At 40.2% G+C, this 23,247-nt stretch overlaps 1 protein-coding gene across 1 annotated transcript in view; it reads left to right on the top strand.

Moving 5' to 3' along the window:
- Positions 1–12,230, top strand: part of LOC135217243 (methionine--tRNA ligase, cytoplasmic-like) — a 34,628-nt gene extending 22,398 nt beyond the window's left edge. The window contains exons 4-8 of the mRNA XM_064252968.1: positions 242–379; positions 7,947–8,108; positions 8,638–10,497; positions 11,371–11,637; positions 11,983–12,230. Of these exons, the coding sequence (XP_064109038.1) occupies positions 242–379; positions 7,947–8,108; positions 8,638–10,497; positions 11,371–11,637; positions 11,983–12,144 (2,589 nt within the window). The 3' untranslated portion in view covers positions 12,145–12,230. The remainder of the gene's footprint in view (positions 1–241; positions 380–7,946; positions 8,109–8,637; positions 10,498–11,370; positions 11,638–11,982) is intronic.
- The last annotated feature ends 11,017 nt before the right edge of the window (positions 12,231–23,247 follow it).

Consider the following 23,247-nt stretch of genomic DNA (forward strand, 5'->3'; position numbering starts at 1 on the left):
GATACCATAGTTATTAGTAATTTTAAGTTTTCAATAGTTGATAAAGAGCTAATCACTAAAAAGCAGATGAAGCAAAAGTAATTTTCTTGTTACAGTAGTGTACTTTCATGGTTTTAAAATTTTATAGTGATTGTATTTCCTACAATTTCACAAATGCATTACTGGTACCTATGGCTTGTGTGGCAACTGCCTTTTTTAATTGTTGTGAGGAAGAGATTTGGATTTTACTTATATTTTTCAGCAAGGCAATGGAGCTTCGATTGTTTTGTTCTCTTCACTGTTACCATTGTTATGGGAAGCATCAAGTCGTAGTCTCCTTGAAGAATTTCCCTTGTTGGTGGCCTTCCTGAATACTCTACAAGAAGTGGAGCATTTTAAGGTAGAGAGTTTACAGCAATTTGTGTTGATGGTTGATTCAAGTTTCCCAGCATAATAATGTACTATTTTGTTCATGCAACTTACCTGTCAGATATATATATAGCTGATAATTCCGACGACCGACAGAATTTAAAACTTACGACACACGTAGTGGGAGTCAGGTGGTTAGTACCCATTCCCGCCGCTGGGAGGCGGGTATCAGGAACCATTCCCATTTTCTATTCATAATTTTTCTGTCGCCGGTGTTGTGAACATCTGTTTACAGCACCTCCGTCTGGATTTGGAAACTTTTGGCTACTTGAGTATCCCTTTTGGTTCTTTTTTGGATTAATGGACTTGGATCGGTGGCTAGGCACACGTTATTAGTGGATTGATTTGATTTTGGTTTGGATTTCTCTTGGATAATATGTCAGGGTCTAGTACAGCTAGCGCTAGATTTTGCTCTAGGACTGATTGTAGAGGTAGGCTACTGAAAGCTTCAGTAGACCCACATACGGTATGTAAGGGTTGCAGGGAGCATGAATGTGTGTATGAAAGCCGTTGCAAGGAGTGCGAAAGATTAACAGATTCTGAGTGGAAGGCGTATGAGACCTATCTTAGGAAACTAGAAAAGGATAGGTTAAGGAGGTCTTCCTCCAGGAGTGTTTCAGGTGTGCAAGAAATTAATGTTTCTCCTGTTAACCCTCCTTCTGTTAATTCTCCTAACCCTGTAGTGTTGCCTCCGGGCCCTGAAACAGTGTCAGTAGAGAGTAATACTTTGTCCTTAATTTTGGAGTCGATTCGAAATTTAGAATCGAAAGTGTTGGCTCTTGAGAGCAAAAGTGATGTGCAGAAGTGCAGTGATACCCCTTGTGTAGTGGAGGGTGCGTCAGATCGGCCTCGTTTCGCCTCTAGGCCTGGACCTCTGCTTGACTCCCAGGACCCGGGGAGGGAGCATGTCGAAAGCCTAAGGAGGGTTACAAGGAACCCCCACCGATCTGGCGTGCCTTCGGCAGTTACTGATGAAAATCCCCAGACTGCCAGGGAGCGTGCGCGTGCACGTCTCCTCAAGGAGTGTTTTTCGTCATCGGAGGCTTCATCCCCACGTAAAGGGTGGAGTTCTCACGGTGCTTCCCGTCCGCTGAAAAGGACGGCGCGTGTTGGTGACGCTTCACGTCCAAGTTCTCCGGAACTGCGATCTTCTCCTGACAGTGCGTTCGCTGCTTTTCCGCCGCAGAAAAGGCGTAGAGAGTCTTCGGACCTGGATTCGGGTAATTCGTGCGAGCGATACAGTCGCTCTAGAGCTCGGGAGGAGGCCGTGCCTGGGAGGAGGAGGGAGGCGTCCCCCAGAGCAGGAAGATTCGCCAACCAAGAGGATGCTTCAGTCACTGCAGCAACTACTTCAGGACGCTCTTGCTTCTAGAGAGTCTCTTCCGCGTCGTCGTAGGAAGGACGAGAAGCTTCCTGTGAAGAAGTCAAGACCTTCTCTTTCTCCTCGCTCGCCTCTCTCTTCGTTCGAGTCTCCCTCTAGAGTTCGTTCTGCTCCCCAGCAGCTCTCTAGAGGAGGTGAGAAGTTTGTTTCTCGCTCTCAGGATGAGATTTCACCCGCTCGCACGTTTTCGAATGTTCGTAAGCGAGCTGTGGACGCTGAGCGCGCTTCTGTGCAAGTGGAGCGCGCTTCCGTTGCCGCCAAACGCGCACCTGTTGTTGATAAACGTGCACCAGTGGACGACGGGCGCGCGTTGGCGGCCGCTCGGCGCGCGCCAGTGGACGCCAAGCGTGCACTAGTGGACGCTCGGTGTGCGCCAGTGGGCGCCAGGCGTGCATTAGTAGATACCGAGCGTGCACCTGTCGGCGCCAAACGTGTGAATTCGGACGCCAAGCGCGCGCTAGTGGACGCCAGTTCCTCACCAACGCAAGTTCAGGTGGAAGAGGGAACCCTACCTGTTCGTCATATTTCTTCAGGATTACCTCCAACTTCTCCAGTTTCTGAGGAAGGAGTTAGCGATGATTTAGTCGAAGCAGAGGAAGAGCAGCAGCCAGCTCCTGTCTCATCGGACTACAAAGTTTTGACGCGTCTTCTATAGTCGGAGTTTGGAGAAACTTTCCAACCGGAAGCCCCTCGTACTCCCCCTTCTCAATTTTCTTCTTTTAAAGCATCGAAGGCATCGGGGTTCGTTAAAATGAAGAAGTCGCTTTCCACGAAGCAAGTGTTCCGGAAAATCCACGATTGGATGGAGAAGAGGAAAGCGTCAGGCAAGTCCTCTTTTGCTTTGCCGCCATCAAGACTCTGCGGTAAAGGGGGCATGTGGTACGAGACGGGAGAGGACGTAGGCGTTAAACTACCAGCCTCTGCTCAGGGTGATTTCGGGAGCATCGTGGACGCTTCCAGAAGAGCCCTTCTGTCTTCATCAAAAGTCACTTGGACTCATAACGAGTTCGACTTCCATCTAAAAGGCCTCTTCAGGACTCTAGAGGTCTTCAACTTTCTCGACTGGTGTCTTGGAGTTTTGGATGCCAGGTCAAGGAGTTCTGATACCATTAGTCTGGGGGAGCTGTCCAGTGTACTGTCTTGTATGGACAAGGCCGTCAGGGATGGTTCTGAGGAGTTGGCTACTCACTTTAGCTCGGGGATTCTCAAGAAGAGAGCACTCTTCTGTAACTTCACAGCCAAATCCGTCTCTCCAGCGCAAAAGGCGGACTTGCTCTTCGCTCCGTTTTCAGACCATCTCTTCCCCCAGACTATGGTTAAGGACATAGCATCGAGCCTTCAGGAAAAGGCAACGCAAGATCTTCTGGCTTAGTCTTCTAGAAGACCAGCAGCTGCTTCTTCTTCTGGCGTTTCTTTTACCAAGAAACCGAAGCCCTTTCGTGCTGGATCTTCCTCGAAAACAGCCTCTCGAGGAAGAGACTCTTCCAGAGGGAAAACCCCTGCTCCTTCAAAGAGTAGGAAGTGATTTGGAAGTCCTTCAGACGCCGGTAGGAGCCAGGCTTCTTTTGTTCGCGAAAGCCTGGGAAGAGAGAGATGCCGACCCTTGGTCGCTAGATATTGTGAGGAAGGGATACAGGATTCCGTTCTTGAAGTCACCCCCGCTATCCTCAACACCAAAGGATTTGTCTCCCTCGTATCGAGGAGAGAAACAGAAAGTGCTTTTCGATCTGCTAGAACAAATGATCAAGAAGCAAGCGGTGGAACAGGTCTTCGACCTGGAATCTCCAGGCTTTTACAACCGTCTGTTCCTAGTGCCGAAACAGTCGGGGGGGTGGCGACCCGTCCTCGATGTCAGCAGCCTAAACCTCTTCGTCACAAAGAAAAAATTCAAGATGGAGACACCTCAATCTGTGCTGTCAGTTTTAAGACCGGGGGATTGGATGGTCTCTCTAGACCTCCAAGACGCGTATTTTCACGTCCCCATCCATCCCCAATCAAGGAAATACTTGCGATTTGTCCTGAAGGGGAAGGTATTTCAATTCAGGGCACTTTGCTTCGGTCTGACCACAGCGCCGATGGTTTTCACCATTCTGATGAAGAACGTGGCAAGGCTGCTTCATCTGGAGAATATAAGGATCTCTCTCTACCTAGACGACTGGCTTATTCAAGCTTCATCGCGAGACCGGTGTCTGGAGGACCTGCACACGACCATGTCGTTAGCGAAGTCCCTGGGGCTTCTGGTAAACCTCGAAAAGTCACATTTGACTCCTCAATCCTTAGTCTATCTGGGGATTCAGATGGACTCAGTGGCTTTTCGGGCTTTTCCGTCCCAGGGGCGACAACTTCAATGCTTGGAAAAAGTGGCGACCTTTCTGGGGAAGGAAACATGCTCGGTGAGGGAATGGATGAGTCTGCTGGGGACCATTCCTCACTGGAGAAGTTTGTTTCTCTGGGAAGGTTGCACCTCAGACCTCTTCAATTCTTCCTAGCCAACAATTGGAAGAACAAACAAGATCTGGAGGCGATCTTGTGTTTAACGAGAGAGGTGAAGGATCACCTAAGTTGGTGGTCAGATCCACGGAAGCTCGCAGAAGGGCTCTCTCTCAAACTTCAGAACCCCGACCTAGTGTTTTCCGACGCGTCGTCCACGGGTTGGGGAGCAACACTAGGAGGGAAAGAAGTGTCAGGCAGGTGTCCTGGCACATCAATCTGAAAGAGCTATCAGCGATTTACCTGGCGCTCAGGTTCTTCCAGGAGGAAATCTCCGGCAAAGTCATTCAGATCAACTCGGACAACACCACAGCACTGGCATACCTAAGAAATCAAGGAGGAACTCACTCGCCTTCTCTGTTTGCCATCGCAAAGGAACTCCTGTTATGGGCGAAAGCGCAAGACGTCACTATCCTGACAAGGTTCGTGTCGGGAGTACAGAATGTTCGAGCGGACCTTCTCAGTCGACGAGGACAGCTTCTGCCGACAGAGTGGACCCTTCACCAGGAGGTTTGCCAGTCGCTGTGGAACCTGTGGGGTTGTCCACAGGTGGATGTCTTCGCAACTTCCAGGACGAAAAGACTTCAGCTGTATTGCTCCCCAGTTCGGGACCCGGGAGCAGTCGCAGTAGACGCCCTACTTTGGAGTTGGTCGGGTCTAGACCTATACGCTTTTCCCCCGCTCAAGATCCTCGGGGAAGTGGTGAGGAAGTTCGCGGCATCGGAAGGAGCGAGGATGACACTCATCGCCCCCTTCTGGCCAGCAGCCGACTGGTTCACAGAGGTGATGTCCTTCTTGGTAGACTTTCTGAGGACTCTGCCCTTAAGGAAAGATCTACTCAGACAGCCCCACTTCGAGAGGTACCACAAAAACCTCCCCGCTCTGAGTCTGACTGCGTTCAGACTATCAAGAAGTTGGCCAGAGCGAGGGGTTTTTCAAGACCTGTGGCGAAGGCGATTGTCACCGCAAGGAGGCCCTCCTCAATTGCTCTGTACCAATCGAAGTGGGCTGTCTTCAGATCCTGGTGCAGGAAGAAGGGCATTTCCTCCACCACAACCTCTGTGAGCCAGATAGCTGACTTCCTTCTTTATCTGAGAGAGGAAGTGAAGTTAGCTGTTCCAACTATTAAAGGCTACAGGAGCGTGCTTTCTGTAGTCTTCAGGCACAGAGGACTCGATTTGACTAATAATAAAGACCTTCGTGATCTCATTAGATCTTTCGAGACTAAGAAGGTCATACAGCCTAAAGTACCCTCGTGGAACTTGGATGTGGTGCTCAAGTTCTTGATGTCAAGTCACTTCGAACCGCTTCATTCAGTTTCTCTGAGGAATCTGACGAAGAAAACGATCTTCCTAACCGCTCTGGCGACGGCGAAGAGGGTTAGCAAAATCCAGGCCATTAGCAAGCAGATTGGGTTTTCGGACAATAATGCGATTTGTTCTTTAAGTCCTGCGTTCTTAGCAAAGAACAAGAATCCTTCCAACCCGTGGCCGAGGACCTTTGAAATCAAAGGGTTGTCAGAAATAGTGGGAAATGAACGTGAGAGATTCCTGTGTCCTGTCAGGGCTCTAAAGTTCTATCTGCAGAGAACTAAAGCTTGCAGAGGTTCGTCTGACAATTTGTGGTGTTCAGTGAGGAAGCCTGATCTTCCTATGTCGAAGAACGCACTGGCGTTCTTCATAAGAAGTACGATTAAAGAAGCTCATGATAAGTGCAGTGATAGTGATTTGAAGCTTCTGAAAGTGAAAGCTCACGAGGTGAGAGCTATTGCTACTTCGGTAGCTTTTCACAAAAATATGGCACTCAAAGATATTTTGAATGCCACATTTTGGAGAAGCAATTCGGTGTTCGCTTCACACTACCTGCGGGAGGTGAAAGTGACATACGAAAATTGCTTCTCCCTCGGACCATACATTGCTGCAGACACTGTTTTGGGGGCAGGAGGTAACACTCATCCTATCCTTTAGGGATTTGGGGGGTTTTTAACTTGTGTTTTATGGTTGTGGGGTGACCGCCTGGGGCGGGTCTCCCTTCCATTAGCTTAGTTAAGTGGGATACCTTTGGTAAACTAAGCCAGGTGGTTGTATTTTTGTCTCGTTGCCCTCATTAGTATGGTTCATGGTCTAGTCACGTCGTGGTCTCGCCCCTGTTGACAGATCATCTGGAGTGCACCAGCTACATAGGTCTCTACCTTGCTGGCAACTCTAGTAGCACAAGCAGACTTACGTGGCAGTAATCACGAAGCCAGCTATGCTAACAGGTAAGGAACCAAGATATCAAATATCTGCATATATGTGTTTCCTAAATCCTCTATTCTGTCTCTCCCACCACCAAAGGTGGGATTCAGCTATATATATATCTGACAGGTAAGTTGCATGAACAAAATGATATTGTAATGATACAATTAAGTTTGTTCATACTTACCTGGCAGATATATATATAGCTGATAATTCCGACGACCGACAGAATTTAAAACTTACAACACACGTAGTGGGAGTCAGGTGGTTAGTACCCATTCCCGCCGCTGGGAGGCGGGTATCAGGAACCATTCCCATTTTCTATTCATAATTTTTATTTCCACTGTCTCCTGAGGGGAGGTGGGTGGGTAATTAATTATATATATCTGCCAGGTAAGTATGAACAAACTTAATTGTATCATTACAATATCATTTTCAAATCTTGTGGCACATGTTCAGTGGAGTTATTTACACCTTTTAGGACAAAATATGCATTTATAGGCTTAAATCCTTAAGGAATTGTATGATGGCTGTTGGCCTTTTACCTTTTGCAATAGATTTTTCAACTATTGTTCCAGACTAGGGTAGAACCCAAGATTACCAATAAAGTAAATGAATTCTTTCAAAATCTAATGGAGAAAAAATGGATACATAAGCAAATAACATTGGCCTATAAGTCTAGACCAGAGAGTGGAAGGTATGGCTGCCTTTCTGGTTTTGAAAAATGTGTAAATGTACATCATATACTGTTATACGAAGACTCAAAGGAGCAGGTTAAAATATACTATTTTAAGATTTTAAGGTCATGTGAGAATGTGGCATAATAAGCCAAAGATTAATGCTGTTTGAAAAGGTCACTCAAGTAAGATTATGACAGTGTTTATTATGCTATACACTGTAAGGGAAATAAAGAGCATGTGTACTATCATCTTTTGTGATCTGTCAGCCTGACAGATTTCAATACTGTAGTTGTGTTTTACAGTCATTGTTACCCTACTCATTCTATCTTGTCTGTCATGGCATTCCCCACAACGTAAACTTTCTTGGAGTTAAAGAGGATAAGTGCTTTCCTGTAGCATAATCCAAAATGTGACACTTTATGGTAGTAGGGGTCTCCCAACCTTTGGCGTACTAAGAGCATGCAAATTACAAACCTCTTAGAGATTTGTTTGCAAATCTGGATTTCTGTTGCATAACACAACTCCTGGATGTCATGGAAGACAGGTTTTAATGTTTAATACCTATGCCAAGTAGCTTTGAGAGAGGTAATGCAGGTCTTAGCTAGACATAGGGAGTTTTAAACAACTCTATCATTTTCAATTGAATTTGAGTTCTGGACTGGTTGTGGATAATTAGGTATTTGAGACATAGGTTGAATTTTGTTGCATTCGAGCCATCAGACCTAAGCTGCTGTTATCATTTTCTTTCAGAAAAGTGTGCACCTGTGGTATGGCAGTGGTGAATTTACTTTAAAACCATGGGTTTTGCAGTTACCTACTCCACCAAGTCCATCAAACTGTACCTTGAATCTTCTCAAAGGAGAACCGTCATCCCCTAGTAAAACGGGAGCTCCTGAAACTCCTGCTGACCAGGTAACTTTGTGGTCTTAATTGCAGTACTGAAAAGTTACCATATTTTAATTAGTGTCTCCCAGATAATATGTCAAGAAACTGTTTCAAGGTGTAGGTTATAATGATTAAATTGATCTTGCTTTATGTTATTTTGTACTATGTTTGCTGAGTGGATTTTATATTATCCAGTCTATAGTAGTTAGTTGAATAATTTTGAGAACTAGTGTAATAAGAAGTATATGGCCATGTATTGTTTAATTATTACATGATGTGAAAAGTGTGAGGGGAAAATTTCGTTCCATTGATATGGCAGGATCAACAAATGTTTATAGTTAAATAAAATTTGAGTTGTTTAGAAATATGTACCAACATTCTGCTATATGAAAATATTATGTTTTCCTTAAAAGAGATTTCTGAAATTTAAATCATGTATAAGTGTACCATACTGCTTATGCATGGGCATTTTACTATTAAGATTTGTCCTTTTGAAATTAGCTTTTAAGTTTTTTGTGAGACATACTTAATTTCTACCTGAAGGAATTCTTTCCAGGCAAAGCGTGTTGCTATATCTTCAGAGCAGATCTCAGCAGCTAAAACATCATGGCAGAACCCACCTAGAGGAACTAGTGCTTCAGTTAAGAAAGTACCAGTTTTGCCTGTTGATGGAGAAACCAATATACTTATAACTGCTTCGTTACCATATGTCAATAATGTTCCACACCTTGGGAATATTATTGGTTGTGTGCTCTCTGGTGACTGCTTTGCTAGATTCTGTCGTTTGAGAGGAGACAATGTTCTCTATATCTGTGGCACTGATGAGTATGGCACTGCTACTGAAACAAAAGCAATTGCTGAAGGTTTAACACCTAAGCAAATTTGTGATAAATATTTTACAGTTCACTCTGAGGTGTATAAATGGTTTAACATTCAGTTTGACTATTTTGGCCGAACTACCACTGACCTCCAGACCAAGATAACCCAAGATATATTTTGGGATCTTCAGAGGAATGGCATGATAAGCCAAGATTCTGTGGAGCAGCTTCATTGTGGAAAATGTAACAGATTTCTTGCAGACAGATTTGTGGAAGGCACTTGCCCCCACATAGGCTGTGGCTATGAGGATGCACGAGGTGACCAGTGCGATAGTTGTGGGAAACTCATCAATGCCGTGGAACTCATAAAGCCCAGGTGTAAGTTATGTTCTAGTCCACCAAGTGTAAAGTCATCAAATCATCTCTTCTTGGATTTACCAAAGATTGAAAAAGGTTATTCGCCTTGGCTTGGTATGTCATCAAAGAACTGGAGTAACAATGCAAAAGTTATTTGTGAGAGCTGGTGCAGGGATGGACTGAAGTCACGTTGTATCACCAGAGATTTGAAATGGGGAACACCAGTTCCATTAGATGGTTTTAAGGACAAGGTCTTCTATGTATGGTTTGATGCCCCTATTGGATATGTGAGTATCACTGCAAATTACACCAGTGAATGGGAGAAATGGTGGAAGAATCCAAGTCAAGTGAAATATTATGAGTTCATGGCCAAAGACAATGTTCCTTTCCATGGTGTTGTATTTCCTTCTGTGTTGATTGGTACAAAACAGAATTGGACAATGGTGTCCAACATTCTCGCCACAGAATTCCTCAATTATGAAGACGGGAAATTCTCCAAGAGTAGAGGATTTGGTGTGTTTGGTGATCAAGCTATCAACACAGGCATTCCAAGTGATATTTTTAGGTTCTACTTACTTTTCGTAAGGCCTGAGTCACAAGATACAACCTTTTCATGGGTTGATTTCCAGTTAAAAAACAACAGTGAGCTGTTGAATAACTTGGGGAATTTTGTTCATCGGTCTCTGTCCTTTGTGTTCAAGTTCTTCAACAGAGCTATACCAGAAGCCCATCCAACAGAGTCGGACTATCAAATTATGGCTGCGATAAATATTGAATTAGAGCAGTACTATTCTGCAATGTGTGCTAATCGTCAGCGTGATGGCTTGAGGAGTATTCTCGCCATCACAAAGATTGGTAATCAGTATATCCAGGAAAATGAACCATATAAACTCATTAAACCAGACCGGACAGAGGAGGATAAAAAGCGAGGTGCTACTGTCATTGCCATAGCAGCTAATATTGCAGCTCTTGTCAGTATAATTTTGGAACCATACATGCCAGATACCTCGAAGAAGATCAAGTCATATCTCAATAATCCCTCAGTACTGAACAGCCTTCCATCAGCCTTCTCATGTTTTTTACCTGCTGGTCATGCTATTCAAGAACCAAAGCCACTCATCACACAGCTTGATGATGACACCATCAAGAAACTATTTGAAGAGTTCAGAGGTCAGTCTCCAGAAAAAAAAGTAGCTGATCCAGCAGAGGTGGCTAAAATGGAAGCTCGCGTTGCTGAACAGGTAGGGATGATAAACCGAACCTTCATTTTAAGGTTTACTTTTTTGTTCCAGATGTTTTCCCTAGTGTGGTTGTTATTGGTAACAGTAAATGGCTTGGATGTAAAAAAAACTTCAGTACAGTGAACCCCTCGTATTCGTGGTCTCCAGATTCGCAGACGCAAGTATTCGCGGATTTCCCTCTGGAACATATACCCCCATTATTCGCTTGAAATTTGTGTATTCGCGGTATTTTTCTATGAGAAATATCCACAAATTTTTCTATAAGAAATATCCACAAATTCATCTTAAAATGCACTTTGTTATAAAACTATTAAAAAAACCAGGTGTAAGTATTTTTAGTGGTTTTTTCTTGAGTTTTTTACCTAACAAAATAGGCAGTTTTAAGCATGGGTTCGGTTTCAACTATTCGCAGGTTTTAGCTATTCTTTTGGGGTGGGGTCTGGTAGGCATCCGCCGCGAATACGAGGGGAACTCTGTATTTACTTTCTTTTTCTGGAAATTATATTTGTAGCTGAAAGTTGAATGGTATTTTTGCACTTAGATTTAAGAATGGAATCTTGTGTAAGATTTTCTGCAAAACTTTGCAGTAAAAGTACATATGAGAATTTAGGTTCTGAAGTTGATCAATATTTGTATAAGTTGAAATCTTTGTGTAAATTTTCTATCCCCTTTCAAATTTTTATGTGCAGTATCTGAACAAAGCATAAATGAATGAAAATTCTGTAAATTAATTGGATAAGCTTTTCCCTCCTAGTTTGTCATAAGGAAGGAAAGAAAATAGTAGAATTTTTTGTACAAGAATTCATGTTTTCAGATCCTTATTTTATGGTTATATATTTGTACATAATAAACTACGTTAACATCCATCCCTAGGGCAACAAAGTGCGTGAACTGAAAACCAGTGGCACAGCTGGTAAAGATGCCATTGCTGCTGCAGTAGCTATGCTCCTCAAGTTGAAAGAGGAGCTGGCAGCAATGAAGGGAGAAGAACCAGCTTCGTCTGGTAAGGACAAGAAGAAAAAAGGTGGAAACACAGGGAAGAAAGAGTCCAGTGCACCAGCTCCTTCTAGCAAACCTGAGGCACCGGCTGCATCTAACCCAGCAGAAGTTGATCGTCTGCAAGCTTTAGTCACAGAGCAGGTAAGTTTTAAAGTCTCATTTTTTAACTCTATTAGACCATATTTTCTTTGCAATTTATATTCTGTGTTTTGGGGTTCAGGGTGGATAGTGAAGGTGTGCCTTGTTTATATTCCCATATTTTGCACCATAATTCATTACTGATTTGTGCATGATAAACAGTTGTTCAGTTATTAGAATGGGTGAGTCCTAGTATCCATGAAGTGGATGATTACATAAAATTTATAAGTGAACATTGAAGCTCTATGAGATGAAAAGGCCATCTGAAGCAAAATTAAAACACTAGAAAAATATGCCTTTCTGAGCTGATTTTAGACACACTATTCACATCGTTTCATTATATTGCAGGGCAACCATGTACGAGAACTTAAAGGAAAAGAAGGAACCTCAAAAGAAGCAATAGCAGCTGAAGTTGCTAAGCTTCTTGACCTCAAGAATCAGCTCGCATTAGCGCAAGGCATCGATCCAGCCACGTTGAATTCGAAAGATAAAAAGAAAAAGAAGAAGTGATAATGGTACTGGTTAGATGTGAAAGTTTTTATTTCATATTATTTAAAAGCTGTACTTACTTGAAAAATACAATTTTTATGAGTTGATGCATATTTTGATTTTCTTGAAACTTGTATTTTATGGTTGACGTTGTTGGATAAATTACCAAATATTACTCATGGTTTATGAAGTAGTAGTTAACAGAGGTTTCCAAAACTTGGCAGTAGAAATAAACACAGGTCTGGAGAATGCAATCCAAGGATTACTGATTTTCAGTGAGTCAAATGAGATTATAAGGCAGCTTAAAACAAGAATGGATCTCTCCTAGCTATAGGAATCATAGACAAAAATCTGTTTGTATCAGAAAATTTATAAGGATATTTTATGATAGCCAAGAGAAAGAGATATGGTTGCTTGTATTGCTTAATGTTAATCGGTAAGTAAACTTTCAGTTCAGTCAAGAAAGGACATGGAAGATGAAGAGTTGCAAGAAAAGTTTCAGAAGGATGAATGAAGACATCCGTATATTTAGTAACTAAAACATATAAGTCTCAGAGAGTAAGATGTACATGGAAAATTCCATCCACCTCAGACTTGCAAATCAGGCACACACATTTGCAGATCCTATTTGCATTTGGTCTCTAAAATAAGCACTAGTGATGCAAAACTCAAGTCGATCAGGTTCACCATTTAACAGCTAAAGATCAGGACCTTTGTTAGCATGAAAAGAAATAGAAGAAAGAAGCTGTGGTACATTAGTGTGTACTGAGCATAAGAATTTATCACAAGAGATGTTTGTCTTTGCAGAATATAAATGGAGAAAGAGATTTAAATTTCCAAAACTTATAAGATTAGTAAATGGGGAAGACAAGGAGGTGAAGCACTTTGTTGTAGTATTAAAAGGGCAGGTTGTAGAACATTTCTTTTATATTTTGGACCCTGCCTTTGATAGCAAAAAAACATCTAGTGTCAGCTAGAAACTCGTAAAAAATTCAATAGAATTGTATATGCAAGGAACTGGTAGCATCTTTCCTCTGTCAAGAGTTAGGTGGAACAGCTGCCGACCCAAATTGGGCCTTATGATGTCTCGCTTTTCTTATTGCTTTTGACATCTTATTCTTTCTCCTCCCTAAAGCTGGTTCCTGTTTGCCCATGTTGTCTTCTGTGTTTAGTGTGAGTGATTTGTGTGCTTGTGACAAAGAGTTCTAGTTCTAGATCGTAAGACAAGTGCAGGATAGGACGCTCTAAAAGAGACAGAGTGAAGTCGAATGGGAGTAGATAACCTACCTAAAGGACATCTGCTATCCAGGGCACTGCTCCATAGCTCAGCCACATAGCCCATTGGCTTGCCAGGCATCACCCACTGGGGGCAATGAGCCGGGAGAAGCACACACTCTATCATCTCGTACTTCTACCTCTGCCCCTATTTCCCTCCCTCTTGTAGCCCTGCTCTGAAGGGGCCATATTGTGCAGGCTTCTTCGTTGAAGAGATCAGTTGAGCAGGTTTAGGTGCAGGAGCAGGTCTCACATCATCATCTGTGTAGGCCATTGGGTCTGCCTCCCAATATTAGGTTGAGACTCACAGCAGATGTACATACTTACTTTGTGCTGAGCTAGCCTATTGTTTGTATCTGTCATCAGCTACCTCCAGCATATCTTTTGGCAACAGCAATTGAGATTCTAAAAGACCACCATTCCATAGTGACAATAAGGAATCCACATTACTGAACGGGCTACTATGGCTAGGGCCACATCCTTCTCAACAGAAAATATGTCCATAAATTCATACTCAGATTCATTAAGTATGAAATAGCCATAGACCCAGGTGGAATAATCTGGTAAAAGCTGTCTCATCCACTGAATACCTTATAGGTGTCCAGCAGCAAGAACAGCAAGAAGCATTGAGACAGATTGTGCATGTGATGACAGAGGAGGAGGAAAAGATAGAATAGTAGTTGATGTGGAAAGAGGTGGATGAAAATTTACAAAAAGTAGTAGGAACTTTCGGAAGAGGTGCATAAATGAAAATCTAAACTAGATATTTTCAAAAGGAACTGCACATGACAGACGAAAATTGGGAAACTCGTTCCATTTGTGACCTAGTGAAATGGAAATCTGAAGTAAAAGCATTAATGATAAGATGATAAGACAGTTGCATATAAAATTTGCCTCCATATGCTGAAAGAAATTTTAGACAAACCGAGGTTTAATCCTTCTCTGGTAAAGCAAGATCATTATACTGTACCTTATGTGACTGAACTATAAAAAGGTTGAGTAAAATCCAGGTTTCATAGTTGTCACCAGTAATATAAAACATTTACAGAATGCCAGATAATGGTATACTGTACTTCATCCGAACTAGGGAAAGGGATTCACAAGGAAAACTGTTTCTCACATATCTTGATACAATGAGTCATCAGTTGCTATAGTCTCGCCAAGACACTGAAGGCCACTAATTTCCATTAGGAACTCTTTTAACAATTCCACCAGTTGGGAGTATGCCTTACCAAAACTGCTTCCTATTTCTTCACAGGTAAGAGTTTGGATTTTATAGTTTTATTTCAGAGAAACTTATTTATGTCAGTCAGTTTTTGCCATTTTTGTGGTTGTGGTGCTATTTCACTGTTCGTTGGTACATGATCATGTTAACTGTGCTTTGCAGGAAGGTAGGTGTATTTCCAAGCTCCATTATTACAGACTTCATCTTTAATTTTGAGCTTTCATCTTTAATTTTGAGCTCTGACAATTATTGTAGTGAGCAGGTGTAGTAACACTATTTGGTCTACATAGTTGTGTTTTGCAATCGAATTCAGACGAACACTGTGATATAGGTAATTGATCTAATCCTTGAAGAATATTTATAATGAAGAATAAGATATAATCTGGCATACCCTTGTAATTTTTTTTTTATGACTTGCTTAAGAAAGCTGCTTTTCTGTGATCAGGTACACTAAAACTCTAAAGGAAGTCATTAAAATTGAAATGACAAATCATATAAAAAGATCTAAGGTTAAAGTGAAAAAATAAGGAACATTTACTTGTCATGTCAGCTCCACGAATTGACAGTACAATTGCACCAGTGGGCAGCCTCTCACCTTGTGGATCTTTCAGATAGATACATTCCAGGTAAGAAAACATTGTGGCGGACAAGCTGAGTTGTTGGGTTCAAGTTCTGGGGACTGAGTCGTCACATGTAGAATGGTTTCCCGATCTCTGTATTACTGGCTGAATGGTTTCCCGATCTCTTTGTATTACTGGCCGAATGGTTTCCCGATCTCTGCATTATTGGCTGAGGCTCAGAGGGAGATTCCCCCATGGCACAACCTTTGCCAATTGCACATCGAGAGGTTTCACCAATCGGTAGGGGTCCCTATCTCTTCATGGCTGGACACTATCCAGTGTCTCTTGAGAACATGGGTCTTTTCTTGCAAAGCAAGTAGTACAGAGATGTCAGGCTATCTCAGAAGATCATCTACAGCCTTTCTCTCCAGTCAGAGCTTCTGTTCAACAATTAGTGGACTTACTCATTTTTTTCCATAGGAAGAAGCTACTCTGTTTCAGCCATCAAGGGTTATAGAGCTGCTCTAGGATTGGTTTTGTGTTTAAAGGATTTTAGACCTTTCATCTTCATTGGAAGTCTTTTATGCTTCTCAGAAGTTTCAAACTGTCCTGGTCTGCAAGAGATCTTAAACCTCCTAAATGGGACTTTACTCTGGTACTTAGCAGTCTCACTTGAGCTCTATATGAACCCATATAGGATCAACAGACAGAAATTTAACTTTCAAAACAGTTTTCTTTCATCGAAGAGAGTTGGTGAACTTCCTGGTCTCTCTTTTAACATTGGACGTATGAGATGTTGGGGTCTGTAGCGTTCGAATGTGTCCTGGAATTCATAACCAATACACAGAATCCCTAGGTTCATAATGACAGATTCAAGTCTTTCTCAATCCCCTCCCTTGGAGATTTGTTGGTAACAACCCAGACGAATTACTCTTATTCCATGTCAGACAACTGTGTAGCTATTTGAAAAGGACTCATCATCAGCTATTTGAAAAGGACTCATCATCTCAGACTTGAGTGTTGAGGACATTTGTTAGCACAGGCCGGAACAAGAAAGCAAGAAAGAAGTGTCCATGAACATAATCTCCTTTTGGCTACAAAACCCCCTCATTTTGGGACCACCTTGACGTGGTGAGGGGGCTCTCCTCAGGAATCTCTTCCCAGGTTCGAACCCAAGAGTCCCATATGACATTATATATTTTCGAGTAAACTTATGTGGACCTTTCCATTTTTTGCCAAAATTTTTGAAAGCAAATAAATGAGAAAACATATCATGGCTTAACGTGGAGTTAAATCCGAAGCTAAATAGTGAGAACTGTGGTAGATCCATCATCTACCCGACAATGTTCGGACCTGTTTTTCAGGCGGAACTATTCTGTGGAGCTGGACCACGGATTCCAGGGGGGGCCTGGTTCTAGGAATAGAACTCTCGGCATTCTATCCAGTTTGCCCATAATGTGATTAGGATGGGGATAATTGTATTAACATAATACTCTTAGTCCTAGCAAGCGGGTTCTGCTTACACTTGGGCCATACTAATCATGTTATGCCATCCCCTTTTGGGGTAGGGTAGGGATGCGGACATTTGGGAGTCCTTTCTCACTTGTGCCTTTGGCAGAAAATTTAACTTCGCGAAGGGCCAATGATATCTTTTCAAGAATTTTTTTTTTTTTTTTTGTGTAAAAACTCAAAATTTATGAACTGTGAAATAAATGATTTGAGTACCCCTGGGCCCCATGATGGAAAAACTACGGCACAGTTGATGACCATTGGCACGTCACTCCCGAATTTCCTAGGTACTGCCACAAGTAGTGAAAGTACTATAAAAGATACAAAGGAACACCCTGTTCCAAGTAAAGCAGCAGAGCCAGAAAACCAAATAGAGTGCATAAATACAAAAGAAACAAACAAAAATAAATTGGTAAACTCCAATATCGTAACAATGGAACCATATATAATGAACAATAATTCTGAATTAGAGACAAATAATCCTCTCAGCAATACAGAAAAATATAAAAATCATAATAGACAAGCAACATACATAAAAACAAGGACCAAAAAGAAACAAAAATTACCGACTTAATCCCACATTGGTACATTTTGATGACCTCTTTGGACCAGATAATTGGTCAAGATTTCTAGTCCTCAAAGCTGACAACAAAATCTCAGCAGCGATGCTAGAAAACAAATTACTTAACATATATCCAACACAAGACATGGAATGCAGACACATCAAGGACAATGAATGGCTTATCCAAGTAACCAATAAAAAGCAGTCCACTGCCTTTTTAAGTATAACAGAAATAAAGAATATAAAGGTAATAATTACAAGCCATGAAACATTGAATTATGTACAGGGTACAGTCATCCTACCCAATAGCGAGCAGGAGCTTCCTTCAAAACAACTATTGCTAGACTCCCTAAAATTGAGATATAACAATATCCACGATTTAGAAATATACTCTATTTCAAGTAGGAAAGATAAAAGTAAAAATATCAACATTGCCAAAATAAAATTTACAGGCCAAGACTTACCATTTAAAATAAAAATTCTTGGACAAAATAGAGAAGTTCGTCCTTTTGTTCCTAAACCATTACAATGTACACAGTGCTCAAGGTATGGACACACATACAAAAGATGCCGTAATAAAGCTATATGTGCAGTCTGTGCATCAGATGACCATACCACTAATTGGAACTGTAAACAATCAAAATGTATTAATTGTGGACTAGCCCATCACGCAAAATCTAAGGAGTGTTCATTTTACCAATATAACACAGAACTTCAGTTGTTAATAAATAGGACAGGAATGTCAGTCATGGAAGCCAGACTTGAGCTAAAAGTAAGAGGCGTTAACAATCCATCCAAAACCCCCACCTTTTCAAATGTGACTAAAAATCAAGACATCAAACAGCACAATGACAAACAAGATAGTATAAACATGGAAACTGGATTTCATACCAATAATACTGAAACCCAAAATAAAAGTGATATTACAACAACCAATACCACCACCAACATAGATGATTCAGTTATCCATGGAAAAGAACTTCCAATAGAAGAAGAATTAAATAATGATGATAATCGAACTGGCAAAAAGAAAAGAATTCTAGAAAGAACCCCACCTAAGGGAAAAAAAGTAAATATTGAAAATTACAATCAATCCAGAGAGACTCCAACTACACCAGGAGAACATTTTAAAAAAGATATTAAACTAACCTCATCACAAGTGGAAATACACAATTACCCTCAATCTAACAGCCAACATCTGGACAGTAAAGATCACTCTTTACAATTTCCATCAAATAATACTAATGAAAATCATACCATTAAACCAAACCAAAATATAACTATCACCCCCCAACCATCCACAAGACCGAAATATCCCATTAACAACAACAAAACAAATAACCCCTCAAACCAACAGTCCTTATCACTACAGAAAAGGAACAATAGAATTACAAAACCAGAAATTTCTAAAGCTAGACCAAAAACTTCTGAACCAATAATTAACATTACCAAACATGCTTCATCTTGTGGTTGTAATGAATGCTTTGTAAGTACATATAACCAACTAACTACCAAGACAGAGGACACAGTACGAAATTGTATTGACAATTTTACCAAATTAAGGAGGTGCCCTTTAACACACCAACATGAGAACGAATTATGTTCTGAATCCTTAAAATACAAAAAGGAAATTATAAAATCAAAAATAGACTTATTAATATTCAACTATGAAAAACAAACAACTGCCAGAATCTAATAACCAAACATACAAATACAACGATTAAAAAACCACAAATAAATTCAAATGCATATAAACTACGAGATAAAGTAAAATCAGCAATCAATTTACAGAATTTAACACCAATTCCTCCCAATAATGGAATATAAAATCATTCAATGGAATATAAATGGTCTCTTAACCCGACTACGTCTGGGTGAATTACAAAGAATCATACGAGACCACAACCCAATGTGCATATGTCTACAACATATAGGAAGTAACCCTACATATATCCAACACTATAAAATTGCCTGTTATTCACCAACTGACGGTGGAAAATTAGGCACAGCCATATACGTTCATAATAGCATTACATATGAAACCATGTTGACATACCATCTATGCCATATCAAATAACATCAATTAAACTGTATATGCCTGATAAAAGTAAAATTACTATTTTGTAATTTATATAACCAACCAAATTTCAATGCAAATTTCAGTGATTTTTCTGAACTTATTAGCAAAAGTATACAGGAACCACTACTTATAGTAGGAGATTTTAATGCACATAATCCATTATGGGATATTGATAACCCCACTGACACATCCGGAATCAACATAGAGAATACTATAATGAAACACAATCTGTATTGTCTCAATGAAAGCAAAGTCCAACATATTTTCAAATACACACCTAACCTTTTCTTCAATTGACATTTCATTATGTTCAAATGATGTAGCGGAGAAATTTGAATGGAACGTCCTAGACGATTCATACACAAGTGACCATTTCCCAATCATTCTGAACTACTTAAGTAATGTCAAAATATTGCCACCTACAAGATATAATATCCAAAAAGCTAACTGGGATAAATATTTCCTATACACACGAAACATACCACCATTCCCACATAATGAAGATCACAATACTACATGTGAATCCTTCTCAAACTTCATAATAAATGCTGCAGATAAAAGTATTCCAAAAACCAAAACACATTCCACAAAATCCCCTGTCCCATGGTGGAATCCAACATTAACAACATTAAGTAAAATAAAACATATATTGAGTCGCAATCTAAACAGACTCAAAACTCGCCTTAAATCACTCAACAAAATGCCCTATAGTATAAACATATTAAACAAAATAGTTATAACAAACATAACAATTAACCACATTAAACCACTATATAACAAATATACAGCCAAATTTAGTAAACGGTAATAGCTGAAAAAATCGCATCATGGAAGGAATATGTCTCAAACATATCTTCAAACACATCCACAAGGGATGTCTGGCAAAAGATAAGGAAAATCAATGGAAAACATATAAGACCTCCAAGAAGTGCAATACATTTAAATGGAAAAATATACCATGATACTTATGAAATATCAAACATAATTGGGAAACATTTTGAAAACATCAGTGCTTACTCCAGCCTAGATACACATTTTCAAAGTATCAGAAAACAAAAAGAAAATATAATACTCAATTTTGAAACACTTGAAGACCTGGAATATAACTATATTTTTAACATGGATGAACTAGATAATGCCATCAACTCTTGTCATCCCTCTGCACCAGGATATGATAAAATATCATTTGAAATGATAGAAAAATTAGCTCCTATAGCTAATCATATTTATTAAATTTTACAATAGTATCTGGCTAAAACGTGTCTTTCCTGATAAATGGAAACATGCCATAATTATTCCAATAAACAAACCAGGAAAGGATGCAAGTAATCCATCCAATTATAGACCGATATCTCTAACAAGTTGCCTATGCAAAATCTTAGAAAAAATGGTTAATGCACGATTAACGTATGTAATAACCAAAGAATCCATTTTAACACCAACACAATCTGGTTCAATAGCTGGCAGATCAACCCTAGATCCCTTAACACATTTAGAAGATCATATCAAAAAAGGCTTTGAACAAAAGAAATTAACAGTAGCTATATTTTTTGATATAGAAAAAGCATACGATACAACATGGAAACATAACATCATGCAAAAACTCCACTCCAAGGGACTAAGAGGCCACTTACCAATATTTATTAAGAACTTCTTAACAAACAGAACTTTTCAAGTAAGAGTAGAAAATTCCTACTCAGTAACCTATAAAACTGGAAGAAGGAATCCCTCAAGGTAGTGTCTTGAGCTGTACATTGTTTGCTTTAGCAATCAATGACATTACTATAAATTTACCAAGTGGTGTAAAAAACAGTTTATATGTTGATGACTTTGTCATTTACTATACGAGTAGTAATCTGAGACATGCTCAGAGAGTTCTCAGTACTGCCATTTCAAATATATGTAGTTGGGCAAATTCAGTTGGATTTAAATTTTCAACTGATAAAACAAAAGCAATCGTCTTCTACAAAGACAAAAGGTGGATGAAGAACCAAACAATCAAACTGCATCTTTATAGCACTGAAATACAATTTTGTACAAAAATCAAGTATCTAGGAGTAATATTTGATCAACATTTAAATTGGAAAGAGCACATCAAATACATTAAAGCCAAGGGCATCAAAGCCCTTGCCATATTAAAAAAGTTATCACACACTAATTGGGGAGCAAAGCGAGACATTTTATTAATGATATATAAGGCAACAGTCTTATCCATAATAGATTACTGCTGTCCAATATATTCATCCGCCTCAGAATCTGCATTAAAATCTCTCGATGCAGTGCACCATGAAGGCGTGCGATTGTGCACAGGAGCTTTCCGATCGTCCCCAACAAACTCACTTTTGGTGGAGGCAGGTGTTTTGCCCTTAAAACATCACCGTAATTTAAAAACAATACAAAGAGGTCTTCAATGCAAGCAGGATCGTCTCCTGCAACTTACTGCTTCCAAAACTGTAATCAAGTAACAGCAGTTAATAGTACTAGCTCTTTCCCAAAAAGAGCTAGATACATAATGAACATACATAATATGAATCCAATTTTTCACCCACCAATGGAATTGCCACCACCATGGATTTTAAATAGAGTAAAGATATGTACCTCCCTGTCTTACCTACTCAAAAAACAAATGACAAGTACGGAAATGTACCGCCAACATGCTTTGGAGCACATTAGAAGAAAAGGCGACAAATTTATGATATATACAGACGGCTCCAAAAATAATGTTGGAGTAGGAGCATCTGCATATCGAAAAATATGTTAAGTAAAAAAAGCCTACCTTCAATATCATCAGTATTTACTGCTGAAGTCACAGCCATACAGATGGCTCTAGATATGATATCTGAGGCAAAAGCAAGTGTCTCTGTTATTTTCAGTGACTCACGTAGCGCTATAGATGCAATAAGACAGTATAAACCAGGAAACCAAATAGTACAGGAAATTCAAATAAAAATTCATCAACTCCTAATAATCAGGAATATCAATGGAAATATGTTGGATTCCAGCACACGTGGGAATAAAAGGAAATGAATATGCAGACTCTGCTGCCAAATTAGCCTGCACTATCCCTCCAACAATTTCATATGCCCCAGTGTCAGACTGGGTAAAATCAGTTAAAACATTAATTTACCAGGATTGGAAAGAAGAATGGGCCTCTGTGCCAACAACAAATAAACTTAAAAATATAAAAACTGAAGTCTATGCATGGAGGACATCCTCACAGGAGGAAAGAGCAAAAGAGGTGATCCTAGCAAGGCTACGTATAGGACACACAAGATTCTCACATGGTCACTTGATGTCAACACCACATGCTGACCCAGTGAAATGTAACAGATGTCAAACACCCATGACAGTACAGCATTTGCTTGTTGAGTGCCCAAATTGGACCCAGCAAAGATCTATTTATCTGCGGAGTTCGGAAATGAAAAATATTCTTGCGGAAAGCAGGGATTTTTCAATTAATAAAATCATAAATTTTTTAAATAAGACGGGTTTCTCAAATAAAGTCTAATTTTTTTTTTTTTTTTTCTCAGGATTGATCCCTGAGAACCAGCCCGAGAAGAGTCTACTTGAGACTCAGAGGTCTGGAAAAACTAACACCTATTAATAATAATAATGGCTACAAAAAGTCATTAGGCAGAGCTTACAGTATGTTTTCTCATTCAAATGCCAATACAGGCAGTCCCCGGGTTACGACGGGGGTTCCGTTCTTGAGACACGTCGTAAGCCGAAAATCGTTGTAAGCCAGAACATCATAAAAAATCCTAAGAAAACCTTACTTTTAATGTTTTTGGGTGCATTCAAAACTATGTAAACTGCATTCTTATTGCATTTTTCATAAAAAAACCCTACAAATATTGATTATTTTGCATTTTTGGTGTCATATTTGTTCTGCCAGATGAGCGTGTAGCGTTCG

This window comes from Macrobrachium nipponense, chromosome 7 (genome assembly GCF_015104395.2).
Source record: "Macrobrachium nipponense isolate FS-2020 chromosome 7, ASM1510439v2, whole genome shotgun sequence".
Classification (NCBI taxonomy): domain Eukaryota; kingdom Metazoa; phylum Arthropoda; class Malacostraca; order Decapoda; family Palaemonidae; genus Macrobrachium; species Macrobrachium nipponense.